General features: G+C 41.3%; 3 protein-coding genes across 5 annotated transcripts; 2 read left to right on the top strand and 1 right to left on the bottom strand.

The window, feature by feature from the left end:
• Nucleotides 1–468: 468 nt before the first annotated feature.
• Nucleotides 469–7,765, top strand: RB195_011512 (uncharacterized protein; the record flags this gene model as incomplete). Its single annotated transcript, XM_064192958.1, has 9 exons — nucleotides 469–488; nucleotides 562–663; nucleotides 3,150–3,274; nucleotides 3,328–3,400; nucleotides 5,134–5,214; nucleotides 5,975–6,100; nucleotides 6,163–6,229; nucleotides 7,404–7,530; nucleotides 7,593–7,765. The coding sequence occupies 9 exons, from the start codon at nucleotides 469–471 to the stop codon at nucleotides 7,763–7,765; spliced, it is 894 nt and encodes a 297-aa protein (XP_064050541.1).
• Nucleotides 7,766–8,058: 293 nt separating this feature from the next.
• Nucleotides 8,059–14,103, bottom strand: RB195_011511 (uncharacterized protein; the record flags this gene model as incomplete). Of its 3 annotated transcripts, XM_064192957.1 has the most annotated exons (12): nucleotides 8,059–8,150; nucleotides 8,557–8,702; nucleotides 8,844–8,978; nucleotides 9,058–9,193; nucleotides 9,366–9,540; nucleotides 9,802–9,888; nucleotides 11,551–11,709; nucleotides 13,070–13,189; nucleotides 13,621–13,625; nucleotides 13,700–13,762; nucleotides 13,940–13,993; nucleotides 14,073–14,103. In XM_064192957.1, the coding sequence occupies 12 exons, from the start codon at nucleotides 14,101–14,103 to the stop codon at nucleotides 8,059–8,061; spliced, it is 1,203 nt and encodes a 400-aa protein (XP_064050539.1). The 3 variants fall into 3 exon arrangements, with proteins under 3 accessions (XP_064050539.1, XP_064050540.1, XP_013294041.2); XM_013438587.2 differs by lacking the exons at nucleotides 8,059–8,150; nucleotides 8,557–8,702; nucleotides 8,844–8,978; ... (3 more) ...; nucleotides 13,940–13,993; nucleotides 14,073–14,103 and having other exon boundaries at nucleotides 9,358–9,540; XM_064192956.1 differs by lacking the exons at nucleotides 9,058–9,193; nucleotides 9,366–9,540; nucleotides 9,802–9,888; ... (4 more) ...; nucleotides 13,940–13,993; nucleotides 14,073–14,103 and having other exon boundaries at nucleotides 8,756–8,901.
• Nucleotides 14,104–16,066: 1,963 nt separating this feature from the next.
• Nucleotides 16,067–18,345, top strand: RB195_011510 (uncharacterized protein; the record flags this gene model as incomplete). Its single annotated transcript, XM_013448178.2, has 5 exons — nucleotides 16,067–16,139; nucleotides 16,839–16,990; nucleotides 17,048–17,183; nucleotides 17,238–17,353; nucleotides 18,217–18,345. 5 exons carry the CDS (start codon nucleotides 16,067–16,069, stop codon nucleotides 18,343–18,345), a joined length of 606 nt encoding a protein of 201 aa, XP_013303632.1.
• Nucleotides 18,346–22,276: the final 3,931 nt, after the last annotated feature.

The raw sequence follows: 22,276 nt of genomic DNA, 5'->3' as shown, positions 1-22,276 counted from the left end.
AGAAAAGAAATGAAAGAGTAAAATGAAAAAGTATTATCGGGCGCTGTAGGAAGAAAATGCGGAACTATGTGTGTTGAACTGAAATGTTGAACTGAACAGAAATATGTAAGACGAACAAAACCTTCTACGGCATCATCCTAATTTTTTTCTAACCAAACTTCCCAGATTAGTGCGCGAAACCAAAAGTTTTCGGCCTCGGTTTTCCCTACTATGCATTTGAATCAGTCCTTTAAAAACTTCTTTAAAATCTGAGATAGAAGTTGATTGTCTGAATAAATAAACTAGGTTTTGATCCAATTATTTCTCGTAATAATAAATGGGTTTTCATCCAAGTGTTTTTATCAATGAAAAGAACTACGATGGATCATATCACATGATTGCAAAACAAACGAAAACAGTGGTGTTCTCCATTTTCTATTATGTTATTTGTGTGAGTGGTACACACCCTTCTCATGAACTTTTGATCAGATGTATTCAAAAATTATAAGGTTTGTTCGTGATGTGTAATTTTACGACTGTATTTGCTACAGTAACTGGCAGTCACTAAAAAATCGATTTAAGAAGAAATCTTCCAAAACTCCACCATTTGCAAAGAATATGGTTTGTTCCTTCGCGATCATTAAACGATGTTGGTCCTGTAGACGAGGATGAAGCGAAGATTGCGTATGTAGCATTAATGCAATAAAATTTTTGTGCTTTCAAGTTTTTTTTTTCTTGCCTTTCCTAATCTTTCCCAACTATTTCAAACCATCTGAGAGATTCCTTAAATTCCACTACTTTAAATAATACCCACCTTAAATGATTCAAATGTTGTCCTCTTGAGAAAAAGGCTCAGTTAATAACTGCGAAGGAACCGGAGAAGGCGACGCTTGTGAAAGATTAAATAAGGCCTCTCTGTTCTATGTGATCCCAAGAACATGATTGTTTCAACCAACAGACCAAACTAACGTAAGTATACAAGCACCAGATCGTCGTCCAAAAGGAGCAGCCGATACGTAACACATCAGGCTGACAATACGTTTGAGAAACAAATTAAAAAACTGGGTGGCGCGGATTTCAGATGGAGATCCGTAACGGGTCGAGATTAGGACCGGATGGTTCCCTCCCCCCCTGAATCCTCAAGCAGCCGGCCCCTGAATGTTGTTTTGCACGACGCCATTTACTTCAACGCTCCACCCTTTGCGCCGCCTACGCCCCGCGATTCGTCCAATTTCGCTTGCATTCGCTTGCAGTGATTCAGGGAGAGATGAGCGGAACCACCCCGGTCTCCATAATCTACGACCCCGTAAACGGGTACTCCACCTGAAGTCCGTACCACCCAGATTCGCGGTATGCTGCCTTTAATGAAATAATTCTCCGTGAATAAAGGTGGTACTATTTTCCAGAATTAGTAAATTTTCTTTTTCTTAGAAAACAGCTCTGCTTCTTTGATTTGGTCCATGAACGAGATTTCAAAAACTGTACAATAATAATATATAACATTATGAACACAAAAACATTTTGAAAGAAAAAAACAAAAATAAAATGAAAAAATCATAAAATAACGATTTTGTTAGCCTTAAAAAACTAAAAAAAAAAACTGTTAACTAAACACAATTCAGTCTTGAAAGGCAAGAGCCAAAAAAACTACATGTGCGACGTTATTTCCCGTCGAAATTTTGTCGAGAAAGAAAAGAGGACGCGGCTACGAGTTAAGGGTTTGAACACTGAGGTACTGCAACATCCACCAGTTCCTCCATTGTCGCATGTTCTAAGGAACCGCTCTTCTCCAAATTCATACAAGCCATTCATTCGTCGGCGGTGTACTTCCGTTCTCGTCACGGTAACTCGTACTTGATTTTCTTGGTTTGCATCACCAGGTCTTCAGCTGCGGATCCCAGCGCAAAAGCACGTGAGATGAATGTACAGGTTGTCATCCCAGTCCTTTTTCGTCTCGACAGCCTAGATGACTCCCGCAAACCCACCCGTCCTGGTGCTACCGCACCAAGCTTTCCTCCGAAGGCAGGAGAGTCTTTCCTGTTACTTTTGGTCTGTTAGCCCTTTATCCGTCACCCGGGAATGTAGCCTCGCGACTGACCAGATACGATCCCTATAGTGATCCGTGGAAATCCGCGGAATTCACATGCTGTCACAACATATTCTCGTTTCTTAGATTTTTGATCTTCTACTCAGCGCAGACGCAAACGTAGCTTGCAAAAGCCGCTACATTGCGCATGTGTAAGGCTTCCAAAAAGTGTAAAATGGGTGAGTATCGACAAAGGGAAGAGAAAAAACAAATGAACGGAACTATGTGTCACCATCAAATTTCCCTTACGTGGCTTCTATACAACAAAGAAAGGAATAAAATCAAAGAAAAAATTCTAAATCTAGCGTGTTCGGGATTTTCCTTCATTTTTCCTCTTTTGTTCTCAGTTCAGACATTTGAGGCTTCCTACGATTTTACGGAAGCCATGGAGCTTACTGCCTCGAAGTGAAATTGAACCGTTATTTAAGTCCAAAGCAGAGGGAATATTCAGAAATCAATGCAACCAACATCTACACCTGACACACGAGGTTGGGAGACTGCGTTTTTTGATGCGGAGTTCAAGCTGTGATGGTCCAAGCCAGGATGGTTGTCAGTAACCGACATTTGCAGTCTCTGGACTCACTTGTAGCCTTCCACTCTGCCAAATTCTTCCTACATCTACGACTTCGTATTAAAATGGATAAAATTACCCATTTTCTTTGAATCACCCAAGATTCTTATCCAAAGAACCCCTGGTACCAAAGTGGTTTCAAGAAAACGGTCTCAATCTCTTCTAGCTTCTTTCGTAGGTCCACTTTTTTGTGCGTAGGTTTGTTCCCGATCAAGTTGAGAATCATGTGAAAGCGTGAATATCGGTGGAGAAATTGAATGGCTTGCCTTTGTGAGACGAAACGTCTTTTCTGTACGAACATTCTGTATCAACTGTCTCCACAAAAGGATCCCGAGGCCAATGTAGTTTGCTGGCAGATCCTCAGGATCTACTCATTTCTTATGTTTCAACCCAATGAATGACATCAAGCAACATCCACAAACAAGAACCATCTTTTTGTCTTGTCCGAAATCTTTTTCAACCAAAATTCCAGCTGTGCTTGCTCCTCGCATTAGTGAGTAGCGGTTTTTTCAGAAATCGCAAACTTTTCGGTCCTGATCTTCCTTTCGGCATAAGAGACGCGAAGGATGCTAAACACGTTGCGGAACTGCTCGCAGCAGGTGAAAGAAAACTGGTCTTCGATGCGCTTCGAAAAAAGAGTAAGTAACCAGTTGAATACAGGTAACTGCGCTTAAGTAATGTTGGATTTCAGTGGCCGACCAATATTTGGAACATAAAAGACTAGGAAATGCTGAGATTCATCCTGACGACATGGTTAAGATCTGGTGAGTTCTTGAATAAATATCTTAACCTCAGCAAGGATATTGTGTAGAGGGTCTGGCGTCAATCAATCCGCTTGGGACGCGCCACCGCGTTCACTTCAATTCAGAATCTTTTGAGGTTTACGAACGTGTGACTGGCTTCCGGGTGCTTCTGGGATGTGTAAAGTCAGTGTTGTCATCCTGCCAGACAAGTCTGGTACCAATTTATCAAACCGGGAGGGATGAAAGCCTTGGTGAGCACTAGCACGGATTCGAACCTTCGATCGATCGTGCAGTCACCGCCGGACCACTTACCGATTGCGCTACACCCACCCTCAATGAAAATGATAGGAAGATTTTTACTACTTCGACCGATTGCAACTAAGAAAATCGGATGTTCGACAAGCTCCAATACCAGTGCACTATAACTTCAATTTGTTATCATGAGGCTTCTCAGGTCCTACTATAGTACTCAGGTTTCTTTTGCAACCTGAATTTTCAACCTGTGAATCTGCGCCAGAGATCTAAGAATGGTTCTACTTTCTATGATTTGTGAACTACCAAAATTCCCACCCTCTACCAATATAAAATGGAGCTCACCAAAGATAATTTATGGACAAGGCTGTTAAGGCGGTTTTTTTTTGCGGAAATACCGAAACGTCGAAAGTCCGTGAAGAACAGAAATAACATAGCAACAACCTGTTAGGCAAGAACATTTATCTGATTGGACGATGGTTAGGTTTGAAAAACGGAGAACGCAGAATTTGCTCTTATTAAAGGCATCATCCCACGAGTCTGGAGTAGTACGGATTTCCGGTGGAGTATTCGTATACGGGATCGTAGATTATTGAGGAGGATGATTCCGTCCATTTCTTCCTAATTGCCGTAGAAAACGGCCCGGAAGATAGGGGCTTCGAGCGCTTCGGCGCAGTATTTCCCACAAGGAGTTCGATTGGAGCGCGCCAGCCTTGCGCACGCGCGCATCTTCTGGGCCATTTTTTACGGCAATCAGGAAGAACTGGACGGAATTACCTCTTTTCCTTAATCTATCCCGTGTACAAATACTCCACCTGAAATCCGCAGCACCTCAGATCCGTGGTATGCTGTCTTTTAAAAAATATTTCAAGACGAGTTACTTGTGATTGATTGTATTGGGAAGAAACCACATAGAATTTGAACCAATTTCATCCTTGAATTCATCCTTCGAACCGAATTATGTGACCGTGTGAAAATGTGACCGGCTGAGATTTTTCAAACTCATCGCAGCGATTTTTCTCTGAATTGTCAACTTTGGATGAGAATCGAATAAAAAGTAATCCGATCGAGTTTGTCGGAACAAAAAAGGCCTAAAACGCAAGACTGATTCACACACTTTTCATCATTTTCTCTTACCTTTCAAATGGAGGAAAATGATGCGAATGAGGTTGTGACGATTTCGAGATTTTGAGGATGCAGAAAGTTAGAATCCAGCAATGTTAATCAAAAAAAAGGGGGGGGGGACTTAACTACACCCTTATTTCTGGAAGTAAATAACTAAGTCAGTTGGGGTCCGAGGCCTTAAGCATTAGCCTTAGAGGATATATGCTGCTTCCGCCCCCCTCGCCCATCCCAACTACATTTTCTCCCATGTAGCATATGAAATATTATATCAAGATTGTGTGGCACGCTAGAGAGAATGTAACGCATTCATTGGTCCGGGACAGTGTTTGGGATTACTTTTCATTGCTTAGTAACTGTCGACAAATCGCCCATTGCAGGTATGTGTCGCTCGTTCCTAATTTCGTGCTTGGTGTGCTAGATACATCACTCCTAGTGTTCTCCGGACAAAGTATCAACAGGTAACTTTTGCTAATGAAGTTTAAAAACCTTTTATCTTTGTAGGTTTGCTCTGAGAAAGTGCATAAACAGCTGAAAAATATGTGTGGTACACACATATTTAGGTGATGTGGTTCCAAGGAAAAAAAGGTGTACCAAAACGGTTTAATTTATTGTGTAGGTGATCATGTAAAGATGGAGGATTTTCATGGAACCGCAGATGATTGTGAATGCATCATTGTGACACAAACAGCTGGTGCCTGCCTGAAGGCGAAGTTTGAGAGGGTATCACTACAGTCAAAACGACAGGAACCACGGCGCAATTGCGCAGCGGTTGAGCGTAACCACCCCGGTCTCCATAATCTACGACCCCGTATACGGATACTCCACCTGAAATCCGCACCACCTCAGATTCGTAGTATGCTGCCTTTAAGTGATCCGAGAGGATTGCCATGAGAATTCTTAGGCAATGGCATTTGAGTTTGATAGTGTTATCATCAAAGAAAATCTCATGAATAACCATACTGAAGTCATTACCTGGCCAAAGCAGTACATTACATGTGATACAATTTTAAAAAACAGTAAACGGCTGCGTGTGGATCCTCACTAGATCCATTCAGGCTGTGGAGCTCGACGACGGTTTCACACCTTCCAGTACAATTGCAGTATAACAACCTAGTTCAGGCTCTTTTAATCCAATTGTGTTAGCTTAGGAAAATGTTGCTCTTAAGACTTAGAATATAATTCCATTGATCAATAATTTTCTCGATGCTTATATTTCAGCACCTTCGCTGGTGTTTATGGTTTGTCGATTATGGGTGCTGCTGCACTTGGTAATGTGGTAACAAACGTCGTGTTACTCCAAACTCAAATCCATTTCGGACATCTCATTGGGAAGTTTGGACTGAAGTAAGATGAATTCATACTAGAATTTCTTAATATTCCAGTCTAACAAACGATTTGATCTTAAGGTTCCCTGTATTGTCTGCTGAACAAATGCATAACAAGGATATGGGAATAATAACAAATTTTGCAAAGGTGAGTTAAGAGCAATGTCAGCACATCTTACCGGAGACCATGTTCGATGTTGAGCAAAACGTAGTGCACTACTTTTTTCGTCGTTTTGGAACATAAAGTGTGTGTAAAGTGTCTGGCGTTGATCAATCCGCTTGGGATGCGCCCCACTTCAATTCAGAATCGTTTGAGGTTCACGAACGTGTAACTGGCCTATACAATGACTTGCGGTGGCTAGCCGATGTGTCAAGTCAGTGTTTTTATCCTCCCAGACAAGTCTGATTCCAATTTATCGGCCTCGGAGAGATGAAAGGCTTGGTGAGCACTAGGGCGGATTCGAACCTCCGATCGATCGTGCAGGAAGCGGAACCTCTAACTGCTACACTACCGCCCCCGAAAAAAAGCATACGATAGAATGAGTGTGATAAAAAAAAACATGCAACATATGCATCCTATAAATTTGGCCTACGTTTCCTCATCATTCGTACCTATTCATTTACATCAACTATTCGATTCCTCTTCAAGAATAAGGTCACTTTAAAAAAAACGTCTACGAGACTTCACCTCTATTTCCACTATTCATATTTACGTTACTCTTTTGCTGTGACTACTTTTTTTATCACACTCATCCTGTTGTCTATTTTTTTTTTCGAATTCAAGTTTCTGTGACCAAAGGGACTGGGTTACACGGAGAAAAGTGTAGTTGGGGCCACTCTGTGGCGCACTTATTTCTGAGCGCTCTTTATTACATTTTTCTCTTATTAACTTTAGCTTACATGTCATAAATTCTCTAAGACTAATGCTTAGACAAGGACCCCAAGTGGTTTAGTTATTTACCTCCAGAAATAAGGGCGCCACTGAGTGCCCCCTCCCAATTACATTTTACCCGGTTATACAAGCTCCACCTGGTGGATAGGTGGGTAGGGAAAGGTTATAGTCAGCAACAAGCGCCTTCAACCACACTGACGTGACGCATCCGCCGCACGATGATGCAGTTTGACCACTCCAGTAGGCTTCTCGGATCACCGGTCCCTACCTTCACCGACGTGTGGACACATTCGCTTCAACACGTCCGATGGCAGTTGCGAAATTGTTATTCAATGAATGTTTTTTCTTGGATTTGCGCATGGCTTTCGCGCTAATCAGAGACTCATCTCTGATCAATCAATTCTTAATTCCTTAATTCAATTATTTGCAGACCATAGGACTTCTGCTCGGATCTCTTTGTGGAATGTTCCCACTGCTGTTCTACGATAATCTCACGCAAGAAGAGCTCGAGAGGAAAAAGAAAGCAATGTACTTCCAGTGGATAAACGTAGAAACAGGTGAACAATGTCCCATTCTAAATCCGTATACTCTCGCATGAAACGAAACAAGCTCATTTCAGAGATGGTTGATCGACTAAGTGAGCAAAGTCATATCGTGCTCAAAGAGACAGACGAAGAACGAGCAAAAAGAGAAAAAGAAGCAAAACTGGAGCAGGCACGGCTGTCTGAGGCTGTCTTCGACACCGAAGACAACTCTAATATAGAAAAATCCGCGCCCTTCAAAACTCCCTAGTTCACCATCTATTTTTTAAACCCAAAAGTCTATTTCTCATTTCTTCTTCTTCATAATAATGTTTCCAACTGGAAATTCTATCCTAAGAAGGAACAATCATCCAATAAATAGATATTCATTCTTTGTCTTGATTCATGAAGTAACAAAAACCATCCAATCAACTAAAAATTAAGTAAATGTTCCGGAAAATCCTAGCATTACTTTCCATACTTTTGGAGTGAACTGTCAAGTTGTCGAATAAGTCCATTCCAAGTTTTTTTTGAGTGTTACTCCATTGCGCCACATTTCAAAAATTAACAGGCCTGGATGTCGAAGTCATCATCTCCATTCAGCAACGATCCGCCAACTTGTTCATTTCCTTCTCCCAGAACGACCGAGCTGGGACCTAAAGAAGTGACCGAATACCTTCCTCAATCTTCTCTCCATCGGTGAAGGTGGCTGGGGAGCCAGTAATGATAAAGAGCCATGTCTGGTCTGTAAGCACTGAGGATTACTAGACAAACACGGTTCTCAAGTTCGGCATGGGTCACGTTTGCCGTGTGTGGTCCAGCGTTGACGTAGCGTAAACCGCATTCGAGCTGCACGATCGACGTGAGTCTTCGACTTTCGCGTTTGGGAAACTTGAGTTTGGGTGATAGTTGTTTGTCCTCCGGAAAAGAGCACCCAGTACTCCATCATATTCACGGACCACCAACACGAGATGCATCTTTGTAGGGTGGAGGCCGGGATTCGGGATCATCACTCATCGATCTAACTAGAGTTTCTTCAAACCGTTATCTCAAATGACCAACTTCCCTTTTCCTGTGTTGTGATCTTCAGAAAGCTTCCTTTGGATAGACAAATGAATACGCTCTTCTTTCTTGCAAGTTCGAACGCTCGTAGATTACGCATCAACTGAGTTTCTGGATGTTGACAGTCTTCGCAGTCACGTGCAATACTGAAATAGTGGAAAGCGAAATAGTGGTGGCTAACTTCCTGATGCCGGTATACGTGTACGCCTTCACAGCGTAGCGTAACTCGTCGATGTCCTCCTCCAGTAGCCGAGTCGACCGCTCAGAATCATCCAAGGAATAGTCACCATTCTTGGATGTGGCGAACCACTTCGTATAGGTCTTGTAAGGGGTCACATGCTTCATTATATTTCGGTGTTTTCGGTGTTATGGAGATTGCTTCCTGAAGATGGATCTGGTCGAAGTGATATTTGCGAAACATCCTAGCATGAACATGTGTCAAAATGTGAGTTCATCAAACACATCAGAAGGAACTTGTGCTACAACCTAATACTTCAACACCATTTCTTCTTTGCCACAGTAGAGCAGTACAGAGACAGATCTTCTGCTACCGAGACCATCCACTTTTGTAGACGTGTAGTTGTGTTGCGTTCACAATAGTATTTTGACGTAACGATGTAGAAATCGGTCAGAAAGACTGGAAGCGAAAAGAACACAGAACAAGATGAGACCCAAAATCCAAGTGAATTCACCCATCTTCTTTTCATTTCGTTTTCATGTCAATTAACAACATTATTTCCTGGTTCATTTTTATTCAACCAACCACGTCAATATACAAGAATAGGTTGACAAGATCCGACGTTATGTACCGTTTTCCTGATCAGATTCACGCTTTTGTTTTTTCGGTACCGGAGCAACTTCAATGCCGAGTCGATCCCACTGACTGATAAGTGCATGATCGAGAGGTGCTGCTTCTTCCAAAGGTACGTTTCCAGGAGGTGCCGTGAAATAGTTATCTTGGACGGGATTTGCATTCGACAACACCTATAAAACGCATTTCTATACAGTGAGAGGGCGGTCGCCAAGGTTACTAATCATGCAGTACTTTGCCAATTTTATCAGATTCGTAATCTATAGATCACCAAGAACATTCGTATAAAAACAAATCTTGAAAGGATGTATAAACAAGCAGTACACGCATATTTCCGCATAAAGACAGCATGAGAGCAAACCTTTTTATGGAAAGATTTATAAAAAGTTTAAATTTAAAAGAGCAGTACACGAATATAAGAAACAGAACCAAACCTGGCTCAAACTGAACGGCTTCTCAACTTCATCCTCACGTAATGGGCATTGCTGATCCTCCCAAACAGTGTACATTGGATCGATATCCTTAATGATTACAAATCTACCCGAAGAGTAAACAACGGTATGAAGGTACGTTTCTACACATATTAAATTTCTTTTCAGGGTGAGCGATAATAACATCGGGAGTCATCTAATTCCAACACCATGCTATAAATAATACATTATTTATAAACACGTGAGCTTTTGCTACTTTGTCTCAAGAAATTCTTGAGAGACAACACAACCAAGACAGATCTAGCACCATCATCAATCAGAGCAACGCTAGAAAAATCCAAATCGGTATGAATCTCCTGCCCAGATCAGAATATAAAAAGAGCAGCTGTGACGGTACGGTGTCAAGGAACAATAAAACTATCTCTTGCTTGATTTAAAGATAAAAATTATAGATCCATCATGAAGAATACTTTTCACCCTTACAATATGATTTAAAACCCGCTATGCACGCTACTACTACAACGATGCAGATCTCAAAATATGCGAAGGATACAGTCGAGGAAAGACGACCTGAAGCTCGGTGAAGTTGCGCAAGCGGCGCAGTGAAACAAGTGGTTGGGATCGACATAGCAACCTTCACTCAGAGGGTGTCGCTGCAGGGCGAGTAAAGTTAGCGATGGTCCCACCTCGTTCCCAACTGTTCCATTCCTCAGCGCCGTTTCGAAAGCTTACAACTACGCCGAGCTCCAGATTGCATTGCCTTGACTACATGAGGCTGTTTCTGTTTTTATTTTCTCAACACAATACAAAATATCAGGTGAAGTAAAAAGTTCTGAGCGTTTTTTCGCTTTATTTCGATGATGAAGTTGACATAATTAGGATTCTGATTGAAATCAAATATGCGCCGTTTTGCTCGATAACTTTTGTCCATTTTGATGGTAATTTCATAACTCTGCAACTGAAGAAGTCCTCATTTAAAAAACCTGATCACCTCCTCATTTCTCAAGCTTCTCTTGAGGCCAGTTTTGTACCATCAAGAAAATTTCGCAAATGCCTGAAAAGGCGAAAATCGCATGGTGCCAGACGACATGGCGGGTGCGGTACAACTACTCTACCAAGCTTTCGGTGCTTCTGATGCGTCGTTAAGGATCTGTGCGGCCTGGTGTTATCCTGATGGAACACAACAGCTTTCCTATTAGCCAATTCTGAACGTAGTTTGAAAAACAAGTGGCCCCAGGGGGGGGGAAAAGTAAGGAGAAAAAACAAATTTTTAAGTTTTTTTCCCGATCCTAAGCTTCAATCTGATCAGCTGATAATAGAGGCTCGAGTTGTGTGTTTGGCCCGATGGAAGGAGCTCATAGCGAATGATTCTCACAACACACAACAAAACCTCTTTGGCCGCCTATCCGGGCTTGGGCGATCGTTTGGGCCGGTTGACCGCGATTGGACCGCGATCTTTTTGAGTTCCTGTTATCGTAATGTCACCTTGAAATCGCGGTACACCACGACTCTGACGATGTAATTTTTACCTCGTCAGATATGGCTTACGAAAGACATCTAACAAATACGCTCAAAACTTTTTTATTTCACCTAATATTTAGAGAAAAGCAAAGTTGCAGATCTTAAAAGTTATGAACCCGAACACTGCTCATTTCATAAGCTAAGCAAACGGAGGAAATGGTTGAACTTTATATTTGCACCCATCATTTTGAAGATGAATCTGGAACTATATAAGTAAACGAAAATACTTACAGTAGTTTCAACTTCCTGCAAAGACATTGCGGATTTCACTGCAGAGCGCAAGTGGACAACAGCTTGCTCATTGTCGAATCGAACAAGTGAAAGAGATTCTAAATGAGATACTAACTCCTGAGAAAAAGTTGGAACTTGCTCCGATCGCGGCTCCTCTACCTAAATGATTTAAGGTAAAAAATAATATAGGCAAAACACAACAAATGTATGAAAACAGATAATAATTCAACATGACTGAATCGGTTGATCTTATCGGCTGAGCATTAGAATTGCAGAAAACTAAACATTTCCCAAAAATTGAAATGAGGTTGTCACTGCCAGGGTAATAATAAGAAGATCATCACTTCGCTTTAGTGCTAGCTTGTCTATAATCTGCTCAGAACTACTTGGAGATGCAGATGCGTAAGCGCTCGAGCTCGAAGTAATGCGGCTGGTGCTGACGTCTTCTCGCTTGTTTTTTTTTTTGTTTTTTGTTTTTAAAGTTTAGAGGCACCATACCACGAATCTGACGTGGTGAGGGAATCCACCGGAGGAGCTGGAGACGGGGTTTTAGATTCCGAGATCCAGGATGGTTTCGCTAATTTAAAAAAAAGACCGTGGAAGACGTTCTTTACTACAACTTTAGTCGCAAAGTGACACCCTTGTGCACGCACCACGTCTATGAGCGAGAGTTCGAAGATTGATGTGCCCTCTTCACCAGCCTATTCAATTGAAACAAGTGAATGAGCTGATGAGTGGACCGAAACGTGTACACAGAGGAGCATTCTAACGTACCCCGTAAGAACTAAGGAAACTAAACTACCAACGCTGTTGTTTACGAACATAAGAAAGAGATGAGCAGAACCACCCCGGATCCCGCAATCTATAGCTCCATCCCTAGCTTTTCTCACGGATTCCCTCACCACGTTAGATTCGTGGAATGCTGCCTTTAACATCTTTGATTTAACTAATATGACTCAAAAAAGCAGTACAAGATGACGCATAATAGCGAGCGCGTTGCGGATTGCTTGCGTTTCATCAATCAGAAACAAGCTTACATCGTTGGTAGAAAGAAAACACAGGAGGTGAAGGTTTTGAGTGTGATTCCTGTCAGACTCGTGATCTGCATCCCCAGGACTAACTATCCGTTCAGAGGTCTCAACATCAAAACATTTTTGACACTTTGTCTCTACCTTTTCGCACAGTACGGAAATCGAAAATTCAAAGTCTTGCTTGCGGCCCAATTACTGAAAGGACGGAAAGCAGGCTCCTGTTGCTCAGGACAGGAGGGACAAACATGATCGGGCTCAATGTTTCAATGAGTTCTATGCTGAGGTCCAACGGATCTAACTATGAAGCTCAAAAATCTCTGAGTCCGTCTTTCTCAGCCCCAAATTTGTGAATGTTAATGTTTAGAAAATAGAACTTTAAAACAAATAAGAGACAGATACTCTAGCAAATAACTACTCCGTAGCTAGGTTACCACATCAGTTTGTGTAATCGTCGATCGCTAATAAGCACATCCCAAAACGTTACTTACGCTGCTGTTGTCGTGCTTAACTGGAACAATAGGAAGATCACCCGGATATGGGACTTTCTTGTTGCAGCGCGTGATATAGCATGATCCTAACTTGAATAGGCAGCGCCGTGAAATATTCATCTAAATGAGCCCAATTGTCTGCATGACAAAATAGTTGAGTTATTTAAAGCAAATCATTCCTGCTTGAGTCTTTTAGAAAAGAAGTGAGAAGCCATCTCGAAATAACAGAAAAAATGTAGTTGGGGGGAGGGGGAGGGGTCGGGCACTCAGCAGCGCAGTTCTTTCCCGAGGCTCTAACTTACTTCCTTCTCTTAGTAACTTTAGTTTACATGTCGTATATCCTCCAAGACTAATGCCTAGGCCTTAGGGCCCCGATTAATTTGATTATTTACTTCGAAAGTAAGGGCGCCACTGAGTACCCCCCCCCCCTACCAACATTTATTCCGAAATAACTGCTTAAATGCGTAAATTACAAAGCAACAATAAATAATGTGTACCAAGGTGCAGGATCGGGTCGACTTGCTAGATTCATCTCGTTTCAACAGACGCACCTGGACTTGCCGTTGTCACTACGTCAGTGCCGACGATGATTTTCGTCCGTCACAATCAAGATCATAAGGGACATCTAACTCTGTTTCTTTGCTCGGTACGTCAATATTTTCAGTTGTCGCTTTTGCAGGACGACAGCTAATTCTGAATATTTAGTAAGTGAATACCACTTTAGAAATGAAAGCCGGAATATATAATAGATATACAAAGAAGTGCTGTTTTGAATACAGTAGAATTGACGAATAATGTAAACGTACACCACTACCGTCCAACAGACAAATGTACCCATAATCTAAATAAATCACATGAAAGAAAAATGACCTGAAGAGTTCTGGGAGATAGGGAAGACGTACAAATCAAAATAGGAGAATATCACTTTGACATGTCGAAAGTGTTTGTAATGTGTTCACTACACTAAAAACAGCATGCACGACGTCCAAGGTTCGCAGATTACTGTCCGAGTCCCGCAGGGCGAGATTCTTCATCGAGTTGGACATTAGAGTGGTGACGGGAGGTTCACCTCATAAAGGGTTCCCTAGAACAGAAACTAATGTAATTTACCAAGTTACGTAAGGGGAAGGGGCGGTGTAACTCGGTAAGAGGTTTTGCGGCTGCAGCATGATGGATTGGAGGTTCGGAGTGCCAACCAAACCTTTCATAACTCCGGGATCGATAAATTAGTACCAGACTAGTCTGCGAGGATAAAAACACTGCCTTGATACGTCGGTTAGCCCTCCACAAGTCATTGTAAGGACCAGTTACGCGTTTGTAAATCCCAAACAATTCTGGATTGGAGTAAATGCGGTGTATCCCAAACGGATTGGTTAACGTCAGACACTATTCTTTATCCTTATTTACTTGAAGGCATCACCCCACGAATCTGGGGTGGTACGGGTTTCAGCCGGGTAATGCCGATACGAGGTCGTAGATTCTGGGGAAGAGGGTGATTCCGCTCATCTCGCCCGCGTCAGTTTAATTATAATTTATAATTTAGTCTATTTCGAAGGGCATATTTAAGAGAAATTATTTTACTTCTCCTCTAAAAGTCGTTTGTTCCTCTGAAAATCGTATTTTTGGTAGTGTTAGAATTTTTCTCGAAACTTCTCTCCTGTAGTGCTTCTGAGTTGTGTTGCGTTAAATAAGATAAATCAATAGCGTGGCACATTCGCAGAGAATGTGCTTTTCTTACAATTTTCTCACTAAACAATACAGATTTTAGCTGGAAATAGTGATTTTTTTTTGTAACATGACGTTGATGACTTTTCATGGAGAAGAAGAAATGTTTCCCGCCGTTTCCTGAAAAAAAAAAAACATTCTGCAAACTAACCTTGATCAAATGAAGAAAGAAGAACAAACGAAAAAATAGATGGGAGTGGCAGAAGAAGGAATTTAACGGGCATTCCCGTGTTGTGTATATTCTTATATCAGCGTGACACTTTTATACGGGTCTTTTTCTGTATGTGCGTTTTCCAGCGAGCATAAATTTTTTTGCTTTAATCAACCATTCCATATGTATATTCAAATCTTTGCGTTGTCAAAATAGTCTGGAAACGTTTGTTGGCAAAAGTTTCTTCTTTATACGTATGAATCATTGTAGACAAATTGGAAATGTGTGCCCGTCAGTGTTGCGAGGCGATCACAACTGGGAAAAAAAGATACAGCTTCGATTGAGGCCAAATTCAAAGCGAGCAAGGAATTTCGTTGATTAAATAGAAAATTACCGAATTATCTGAGATATTTTGAGGACACCAAGAATAATATTGGTAGTAGTAGTGAAGAGAAAACGGAAAAGTGAACGTGAATCTCCAGTAAATGTGAAGAGAAAACTTTTATTTCTCAAAATTCTATATTGAAGATTAGCTGTAATTGCTTTAAGACTCTACAGCGCGTGTTTTATCCGGTTTAGCCGCATCTCTGGGAAATGAATTTGAGTTTCACTAGTAGAAAATCCATAAAAAGTTAGGGAAAAATATAAAAGTTGTACGAAATAAATCAAGTAAACCCAAAGTTAGATTTTGCAGACAAGATAGATAGTTCAACTCAATTTTTTATTTCAAGCAAGTTTTTAAAGTAATAAGTAAGTAGTAAGTAAGGAAAAGTTTTAAAGTGAAACAGTTCATTTTCATATTTCTTATCATCTTCAATGTGAGTACTGATTAGTCAGTCATACGTGAGAACCCACAGACGGTCCGCCAGGTTTTTTTTTAATAAAGGTTTTTGCTTCAACTCTAAACTGAAGAGCATTTTTATAGAAATTTGTCTAAACAGATTCGTTGTCCTGGAGATGGTTCTCAGCCATTAAATGTTTTAATGTTCCCCAACGTAAGCGAAGATATCAAAAGAAAATATTAGAGATAACGGAAAATTATGGTGTTTATCCATAAGGAATGTAAAAAAAACCCGTCAATATAAAAGAGCCTCCCGTTGGCTTGTAGATGCAACACAGCAATGTTTGGCAAACTCATCCTTCTCTCGATTCCAGTTGTTCTTCTTGCGTGCTCAACTCTTCCACCTGGTCAAGGTTAGTTCGACAACTTTCAGAAAACGTCCAGCAGTCTCTTTTCACCTAGACTTCCAATATCGCCAAATTTATTCTGATTCGAGATTTCGAAAAATTGAAGATACACAAACACCTTGAAGGGTGCACTGGAAGTGTTGTCACCATTTCGAGATCGCTTCAGCATGAAGGAATGAGACTCTTAAAGGTCTCTTTGGTCTGCATTTCCAATGATTCTTATACGTTCCTAAAAAAATTTCAGAAACAAAAGAAGGAACGAATTTTCGGGGAAATTTGCAAGTGTTCACCTATAGAGAAACGAACGCTGTAGGATCAATATATTAAAGAAACGCTAATATCACGTTCCAAACATTTCCTCAAACACTTTAGATTCGTTCAGATGTAATAGCCGTGCAGACCAAACGTGGTTGTAAACCCCCCAACAAAATCATGACTCATATATCAAATTGTTGAGAAAAAAATCTGCTGTGTGAATCCGCAGCTCTTATTTCAGCTACTCTGGTCTTTCTTCATCGTCTTTTTGTCTAAAGAAGGTCAAAGTGAAGTCAAATTCACAAAAACACAAAATTCATGAATGGGATATTCTGCAAAACTATGTACACTACTGATTCTTTATTCAATGTAATACATCTCAGTTTTGTACGAGGAGAATTTCAGAGAAAGAAAAATATAACTAGTACTCAGTAAAAGTGAGGATTTCAGAGAGACAAATCACGATTCGAGGAGTTGGACTTGCAACAATCCCTCCTGAGCTTGCTTACTCAACCGTTGCGGCAGTGCAGAACGCTAACCCGACGATATCGAAGACTTCGGCTGATGCTGTTAAAAATCTCCGACAATATGTGAAAAAAGCGGTGGGAAACTATTCTCACGATAACGTCATTCACAATACTGAGGCTCATTGATTCAAGGTGACCGCAGTAATCAGAGAAGAGGCGAAGAAAGCGGGTCTTGAGAATCTCGTATCGGACATAGGAAAACAAATCAAACCAACTCCGTACTACACGCCTATAGATTGTTCAAAAGTTGGAGCCCAAGTCCCTGCAGGTAAGCACTCATTCCTCTCCCTGCGCTACATTTTCGCTGAATGAAGCAGTTCAGATACCGGTGGCTTCTCTTGTGTATTAGAAAACGGAATCATTACGAAAGTAGCGTACAGCGCACAGAATACTGCTGAGGTTCCGGTATACTTCCAGCAATTCACAATCGTCCTTTCCGTGAGTGTGTTCCGTTTCTTACGCGTGTTGATGTGGGTAGTTGACGCCATCCTACAAAGATTCGCGCGATATCTAATTTTTCTCTTGTCGCTGAGATATGTGGGTGTGCGGTTCACGTAGTTTCTTGTCCTATTATAGTACTTACATAAGGGCTGTAGCACATGGGAATACGCACAGGCAGCGTCGCGAGCGTAAGGGCGCCAATGTGAGTCGATACGGCGATTTGTGAGGCAAGAAATCAGGTTGGCAGACTATGTGCTGCTTACAGATTCCTTCATCCTACATCAGTATTCATAGGGCTTCTGAGAAATGCAAATGCACACTTTTCTTCTTCTCGTTCTTCTTTCCATATCACGCATACTTGGAACGTGTAGTAGAGTCGAAACGACATGCAGCACGGTGCAGTCGCGTAGGCGGTTACGGTTGAAGCGGTGCGGTGGTGCTTAGCGGTTAGGATCGAGTGAGGACCACCAACGTCTATTGATGCAGTTCGCGATGGTCCCACCTCGGTTCTAGCCGCTATCTAAACTACCCTCCCCCCACCCCCGCTTCGAGCGCAACCGCTTGCGCAACTGCTGCACTGTGCTTCATGTCGTTTTGACTCGACTATATAATCGAGTGTAAATGAATTCAACCACAAATCAACATTCGCAACGTAGACACAAATTGGCGCGGCATGAAGCTTATCAGCATTGCTTCTGTTTCGTGTTTGGCACAAGCAAGCTCGGAGCATCAATGCTCGTTTTCGATGCTTGCTCATACATCATATCACATCATATCGTTTCAAGACATTAGGCGCTGGCTGCATGTTGTGTTTGGTATGTGCTCGTCCAGTTCTATAAGTCAATACCACTTAATTCCAGGTCTCAAACTCTGTCATCGGTGGATGGAGCAGAGATATGTGGGATACCGTTGTACTTAAAGCGCAGAGCAAGCTGGCAAGTGGAACGTATGGGACAAGTTTCAGATCGGTCACTCTTACGCAGTTATAGATTACGAAAAATGGCATGACTGAATGCATAACAGATAAATAAGTCCTATTTGCTTTGTAAAACATGGATGTTATTGTTGCCAAAGTTGTCTTAAGTGCTTGACTCCTTACTTCTATACGGCTTACTGTTAGAAAAAAACATATAAAAACAACAAGAAAACTGAAAAAATAAATTGAAGAATCTAGGTACAGTAACCACGGTAAATCTTCTTCAGAAAACGAAATTATTAAACATATAAACAACGTTTGTCTCCAACGGGGTACTAACTTAGAATCCTATCTTCTTTTCACGATGCAATGTCGAAGTTAGCAAGCTGTGGCACTTGGTTGTAGATTTCAAGCGGCTGGAAAATCAGATTGTTTTTTTTAACTAAACCCAATTTCTGTGATTGTTATAAGCATCTCCATATTTGAAGTAGTCGGTTTTGCTGGTCATGAAAATTTCCATCGAATGATTTCAATCTGACCAAATTTTTGAAGTTTGAAACTCCTCCGGACTCCGGTCTCCCACACAGAGGATCGCCGGGCTTCTCACGCCACGAACCGAAGCGATCCTTCCGCTTCTTTCTTGTCACACTGACACCATTTTATTTGGAAACAAATAGAGAGTAAGAATACATTCACAGAGTATAGTATGTGGCGTTAAACCTTCTTTCTTTTCGAATATATTGGTGTCATTCTGGCAGAAATACATGGGAGGCTCATTTAGCTGTGCAGGTGATGTTCGTGGTAATGTCCACGAAACGAATATGTACTATCACTTCACTTTTTTGTTCAAAACTACGATTTTGTTCAAATCAACGTTTACAAATCCTGAATCTCTGAACCCAGTCCGCTAATTTGTGCCCGCTGTCCGTTGGTAATTTAGGGAATAAGCTGTTTTGCATTTTTTTACTTTCTTTTTCTCCGCTCTTTCCATACACTTTCGCAGAATTTTAATAGTTTTACATGCTATGTCTTTTTTTTCCTTTTTTTATTTTTTTCCCCGAAAATTCTTTGATTTTAACGTTGAAATGTCTCTTTGAACAAATTCTGCAAAAATTATCCCTAATTCACTCTAGAAATTAAGAATGTTCTTAGAAAACATAAACAAAATAAACAACGGGCAGTAAATTTTCAACTCTACATTTATAGAGTCATCGTATTTGACATTCGAGTGAGTGGAGGAGAAATCTAGAAGAGCTGGAAGAAAACTTCTGAATGCTTTTTAAATGTTATTAGATCTTGGTCAGGTAAAATGTTGGCGTAAGAAGAACAGTTGGAACCGACGGAAGTATGAATTCTCCGAACATTACCGAATTTTTCCAATTTTTCCATCTGAGTTCGAGTTTTTGAAATGGTTTTTTCATATAAATATATTGCCCTATATTTATACTTTACATCAAAACCAGCACCAGATGCCGGCTTTGCGAGCATCTGGGGCCGACAACTGTTTTGAAACACGGGTACCAACGGGGGAAAGCAAGTGCGCTGAAAAACCTTAAATATTAATACGAATATCTGTCAAAAAAAGAGTTTAGAGATTATCTTAGAGGTCTACAAAATGAACTTGGAATGCACTGAATTTTCCTGGCATATGTGAAAAATACGATCAATGTATGTGAAGGAAAAACAATAGTTGTTTGTTTTCACCGTTCATGAAGCAAAAATACATCAATAATATCGACAATTGTTTGAAGGCACTATGTGCGACAAACCAATATCCGCAGTCAAATGTTCACGCAAAAAAGTTTATGAAATCGATCATTGCTGGAGGATATTGCCCTCTGAGTGCGCGTGTTCGTGATCAACATCATCAATTACCCCTAAGACCAATTGTATGAGACGCAAAAGGAGAAATCCAGTCATTGTTTAAGGTAATGCTCCATGCTTTCCCCACCTTATCTCGCTCCTCATCACGTAAAGAGGTCTCTTGTGGAATTTCGAGAATGTCTCGGTCATGCTTCGTCGGAGCAATTAGCAGTGGTGGGTATCCTAAAGGGATTCACCTTCGTTGGCATCTAGACATTTGATTCGGGTTGTCCACCGCTAATCATGTGCTGCGTCATTGGCTAGATATGATTCACGGGCTACTAAGTTGGTTTGGAGAATCAGACACATACAGTGGAATTTTGTGAACTGAGTTGATCTCGTATTTGTAACCTACCAGAAGCAGGAGAAATTCTCACGTGAAATATGAGAGACCTAGTAGATAAAAATTATGTATATGAAGATTTTGTTTCAAAACGGGGAACACTAGCTTCTTAAAGTCGCGAGAATGAAGATTATTATTATTTCTGTAAGTCATTATTTATTCTGTAAGACAAAGCTTTTTTGTAGCCTAATTTAAGATAAGATAATTCCGGACAATAGGTCAGAGATACAGAGAGACATTCTACATCTCTGACCTATTGCAAGAAAAAGAGCTCATTCGATAAGATTTCTAGACTTTCTGAAGGCAATATCTCGACAAAACTCGCACCCATCCTCTTATTACAACACCACACAAAACGATATGTACTTTTACCACATTGTTTTCTAATTTATTCGGTAATTCCAACAACCCACACCATTCTTCCTTACATATTTCCATATAACTGTATAGTTCTCTGCGTTTCTATGTTCAGAATAGTATGTGAGACCGTTGCTTGGGTCGATATGAACGACTGGAGCGTGACCTCGTTGAGGTATGTTCGCGTATCCCCCAGCATATTCACTGGACACATAATGTCTCGGGGCATTCGCGTAGAATCCGCCGGGACCTTCTTTACCGTTCCCCACTGAATGCACCTTCAACCCACGCACGACAAATTTGGATCGAATTTCAAAGACCACCAAGGAATTGCTGGAACGAAGGAGAACTTTGAGACTTGATCCGATAGCATCGCACACTGAATGGTTAGCAGCTAACACTAACTGCAGAAAAACCTTGCGGGAGGGTCTTTCGAGACACAGGCAGAAGAAAATTCTGGAAGCAGTGCAAAGAAGTGAAGTGCCACAGAAACGTCCAGGAATATAATATTCCGCTAATAATCTTGCTTAGGAAAGGCGGGATTTTCACCTCTTTGTCGTCGTGAGGTGGAAATTCTTAGGTAGAGGTTCTGCTCAAAACTTTTCCCTTCATCAACTCCTGTGTCGAGCCCGATCATCCTCACTAGTTAAACTCCATCAAGGATTCTCCCTTCGGAAGTACGAGTTGCTATCAGGAGCATGAAACCAGACATAGCCCCAGGAAGTGATTTCATATCGGCAGAGTTTCTTCGAGCCGGTGACCATCCACTTTATGTAATTGTAATTGTAGCAGCGTACATGACATCCTATCTTCGGGAAGAAAGGGTCCCAGATTAGCGGAAGATCTCACGAATCGTTTTTATCCACAAGAAAGGTGACCGAGAGGACCTTCGGAACTGCCGTCCGCTATGCTTGCTGAGCGTGTTATACAAAACATTCACCAAGATCATCCTCACACGCATATCTAGCACGCTGGATGAAGCCCAGCCTCAAGAACAAGCTGAATTCAGTCAAGAGTTCAGCTGCTTGGACCAGACCGCGTCGAAGGTCATAGAGGTTTGCCGGGAACACCGTCTACCCCTTGTTCTAGCATTGCACTACTCAATATAGCTTTTCCACTGCCCACTCAACTCATTGGAAAGGGATGCGACAAAGCGATAGTATATCATCGAAGCTGTTCACGACTGCATTGCAATGAATAGTGAAATCACTTTCTTGGGAAGAAAGGAGCACAAGTGTTGATGGAAGATTTCTCTCGAATCTTCATTTTGCGGACGACATCGTTCTCTTTTCGAGAAGTAAAGAAATAAAGCAGAAACGATGCTTAACGAATTGAACGGAGCAGGGAAGAGAATAGGGTTGCAAATAAACAGAAAGAAGGCACAGTTCATGAAGAACGCCTACAGGACTGCAATTTGAAGGCTCTCAAATCGTGGATACCT

Source organism: Necator americanus, chromosome III, assembly GCF_031761385.1.
Source record: "Necator americanus strain Aroian chromosome III, whole genome shotgun sequence".
Lineage (NCBI taxonomy): Eukaryota > Metazoa > Nematoda > Chromadorea > Rhabditida > Ancylostomatidae > Necator > Necator americanus.
This window is presented reverse-complemented; position numbering and strand designations above follow the sequence as displayed.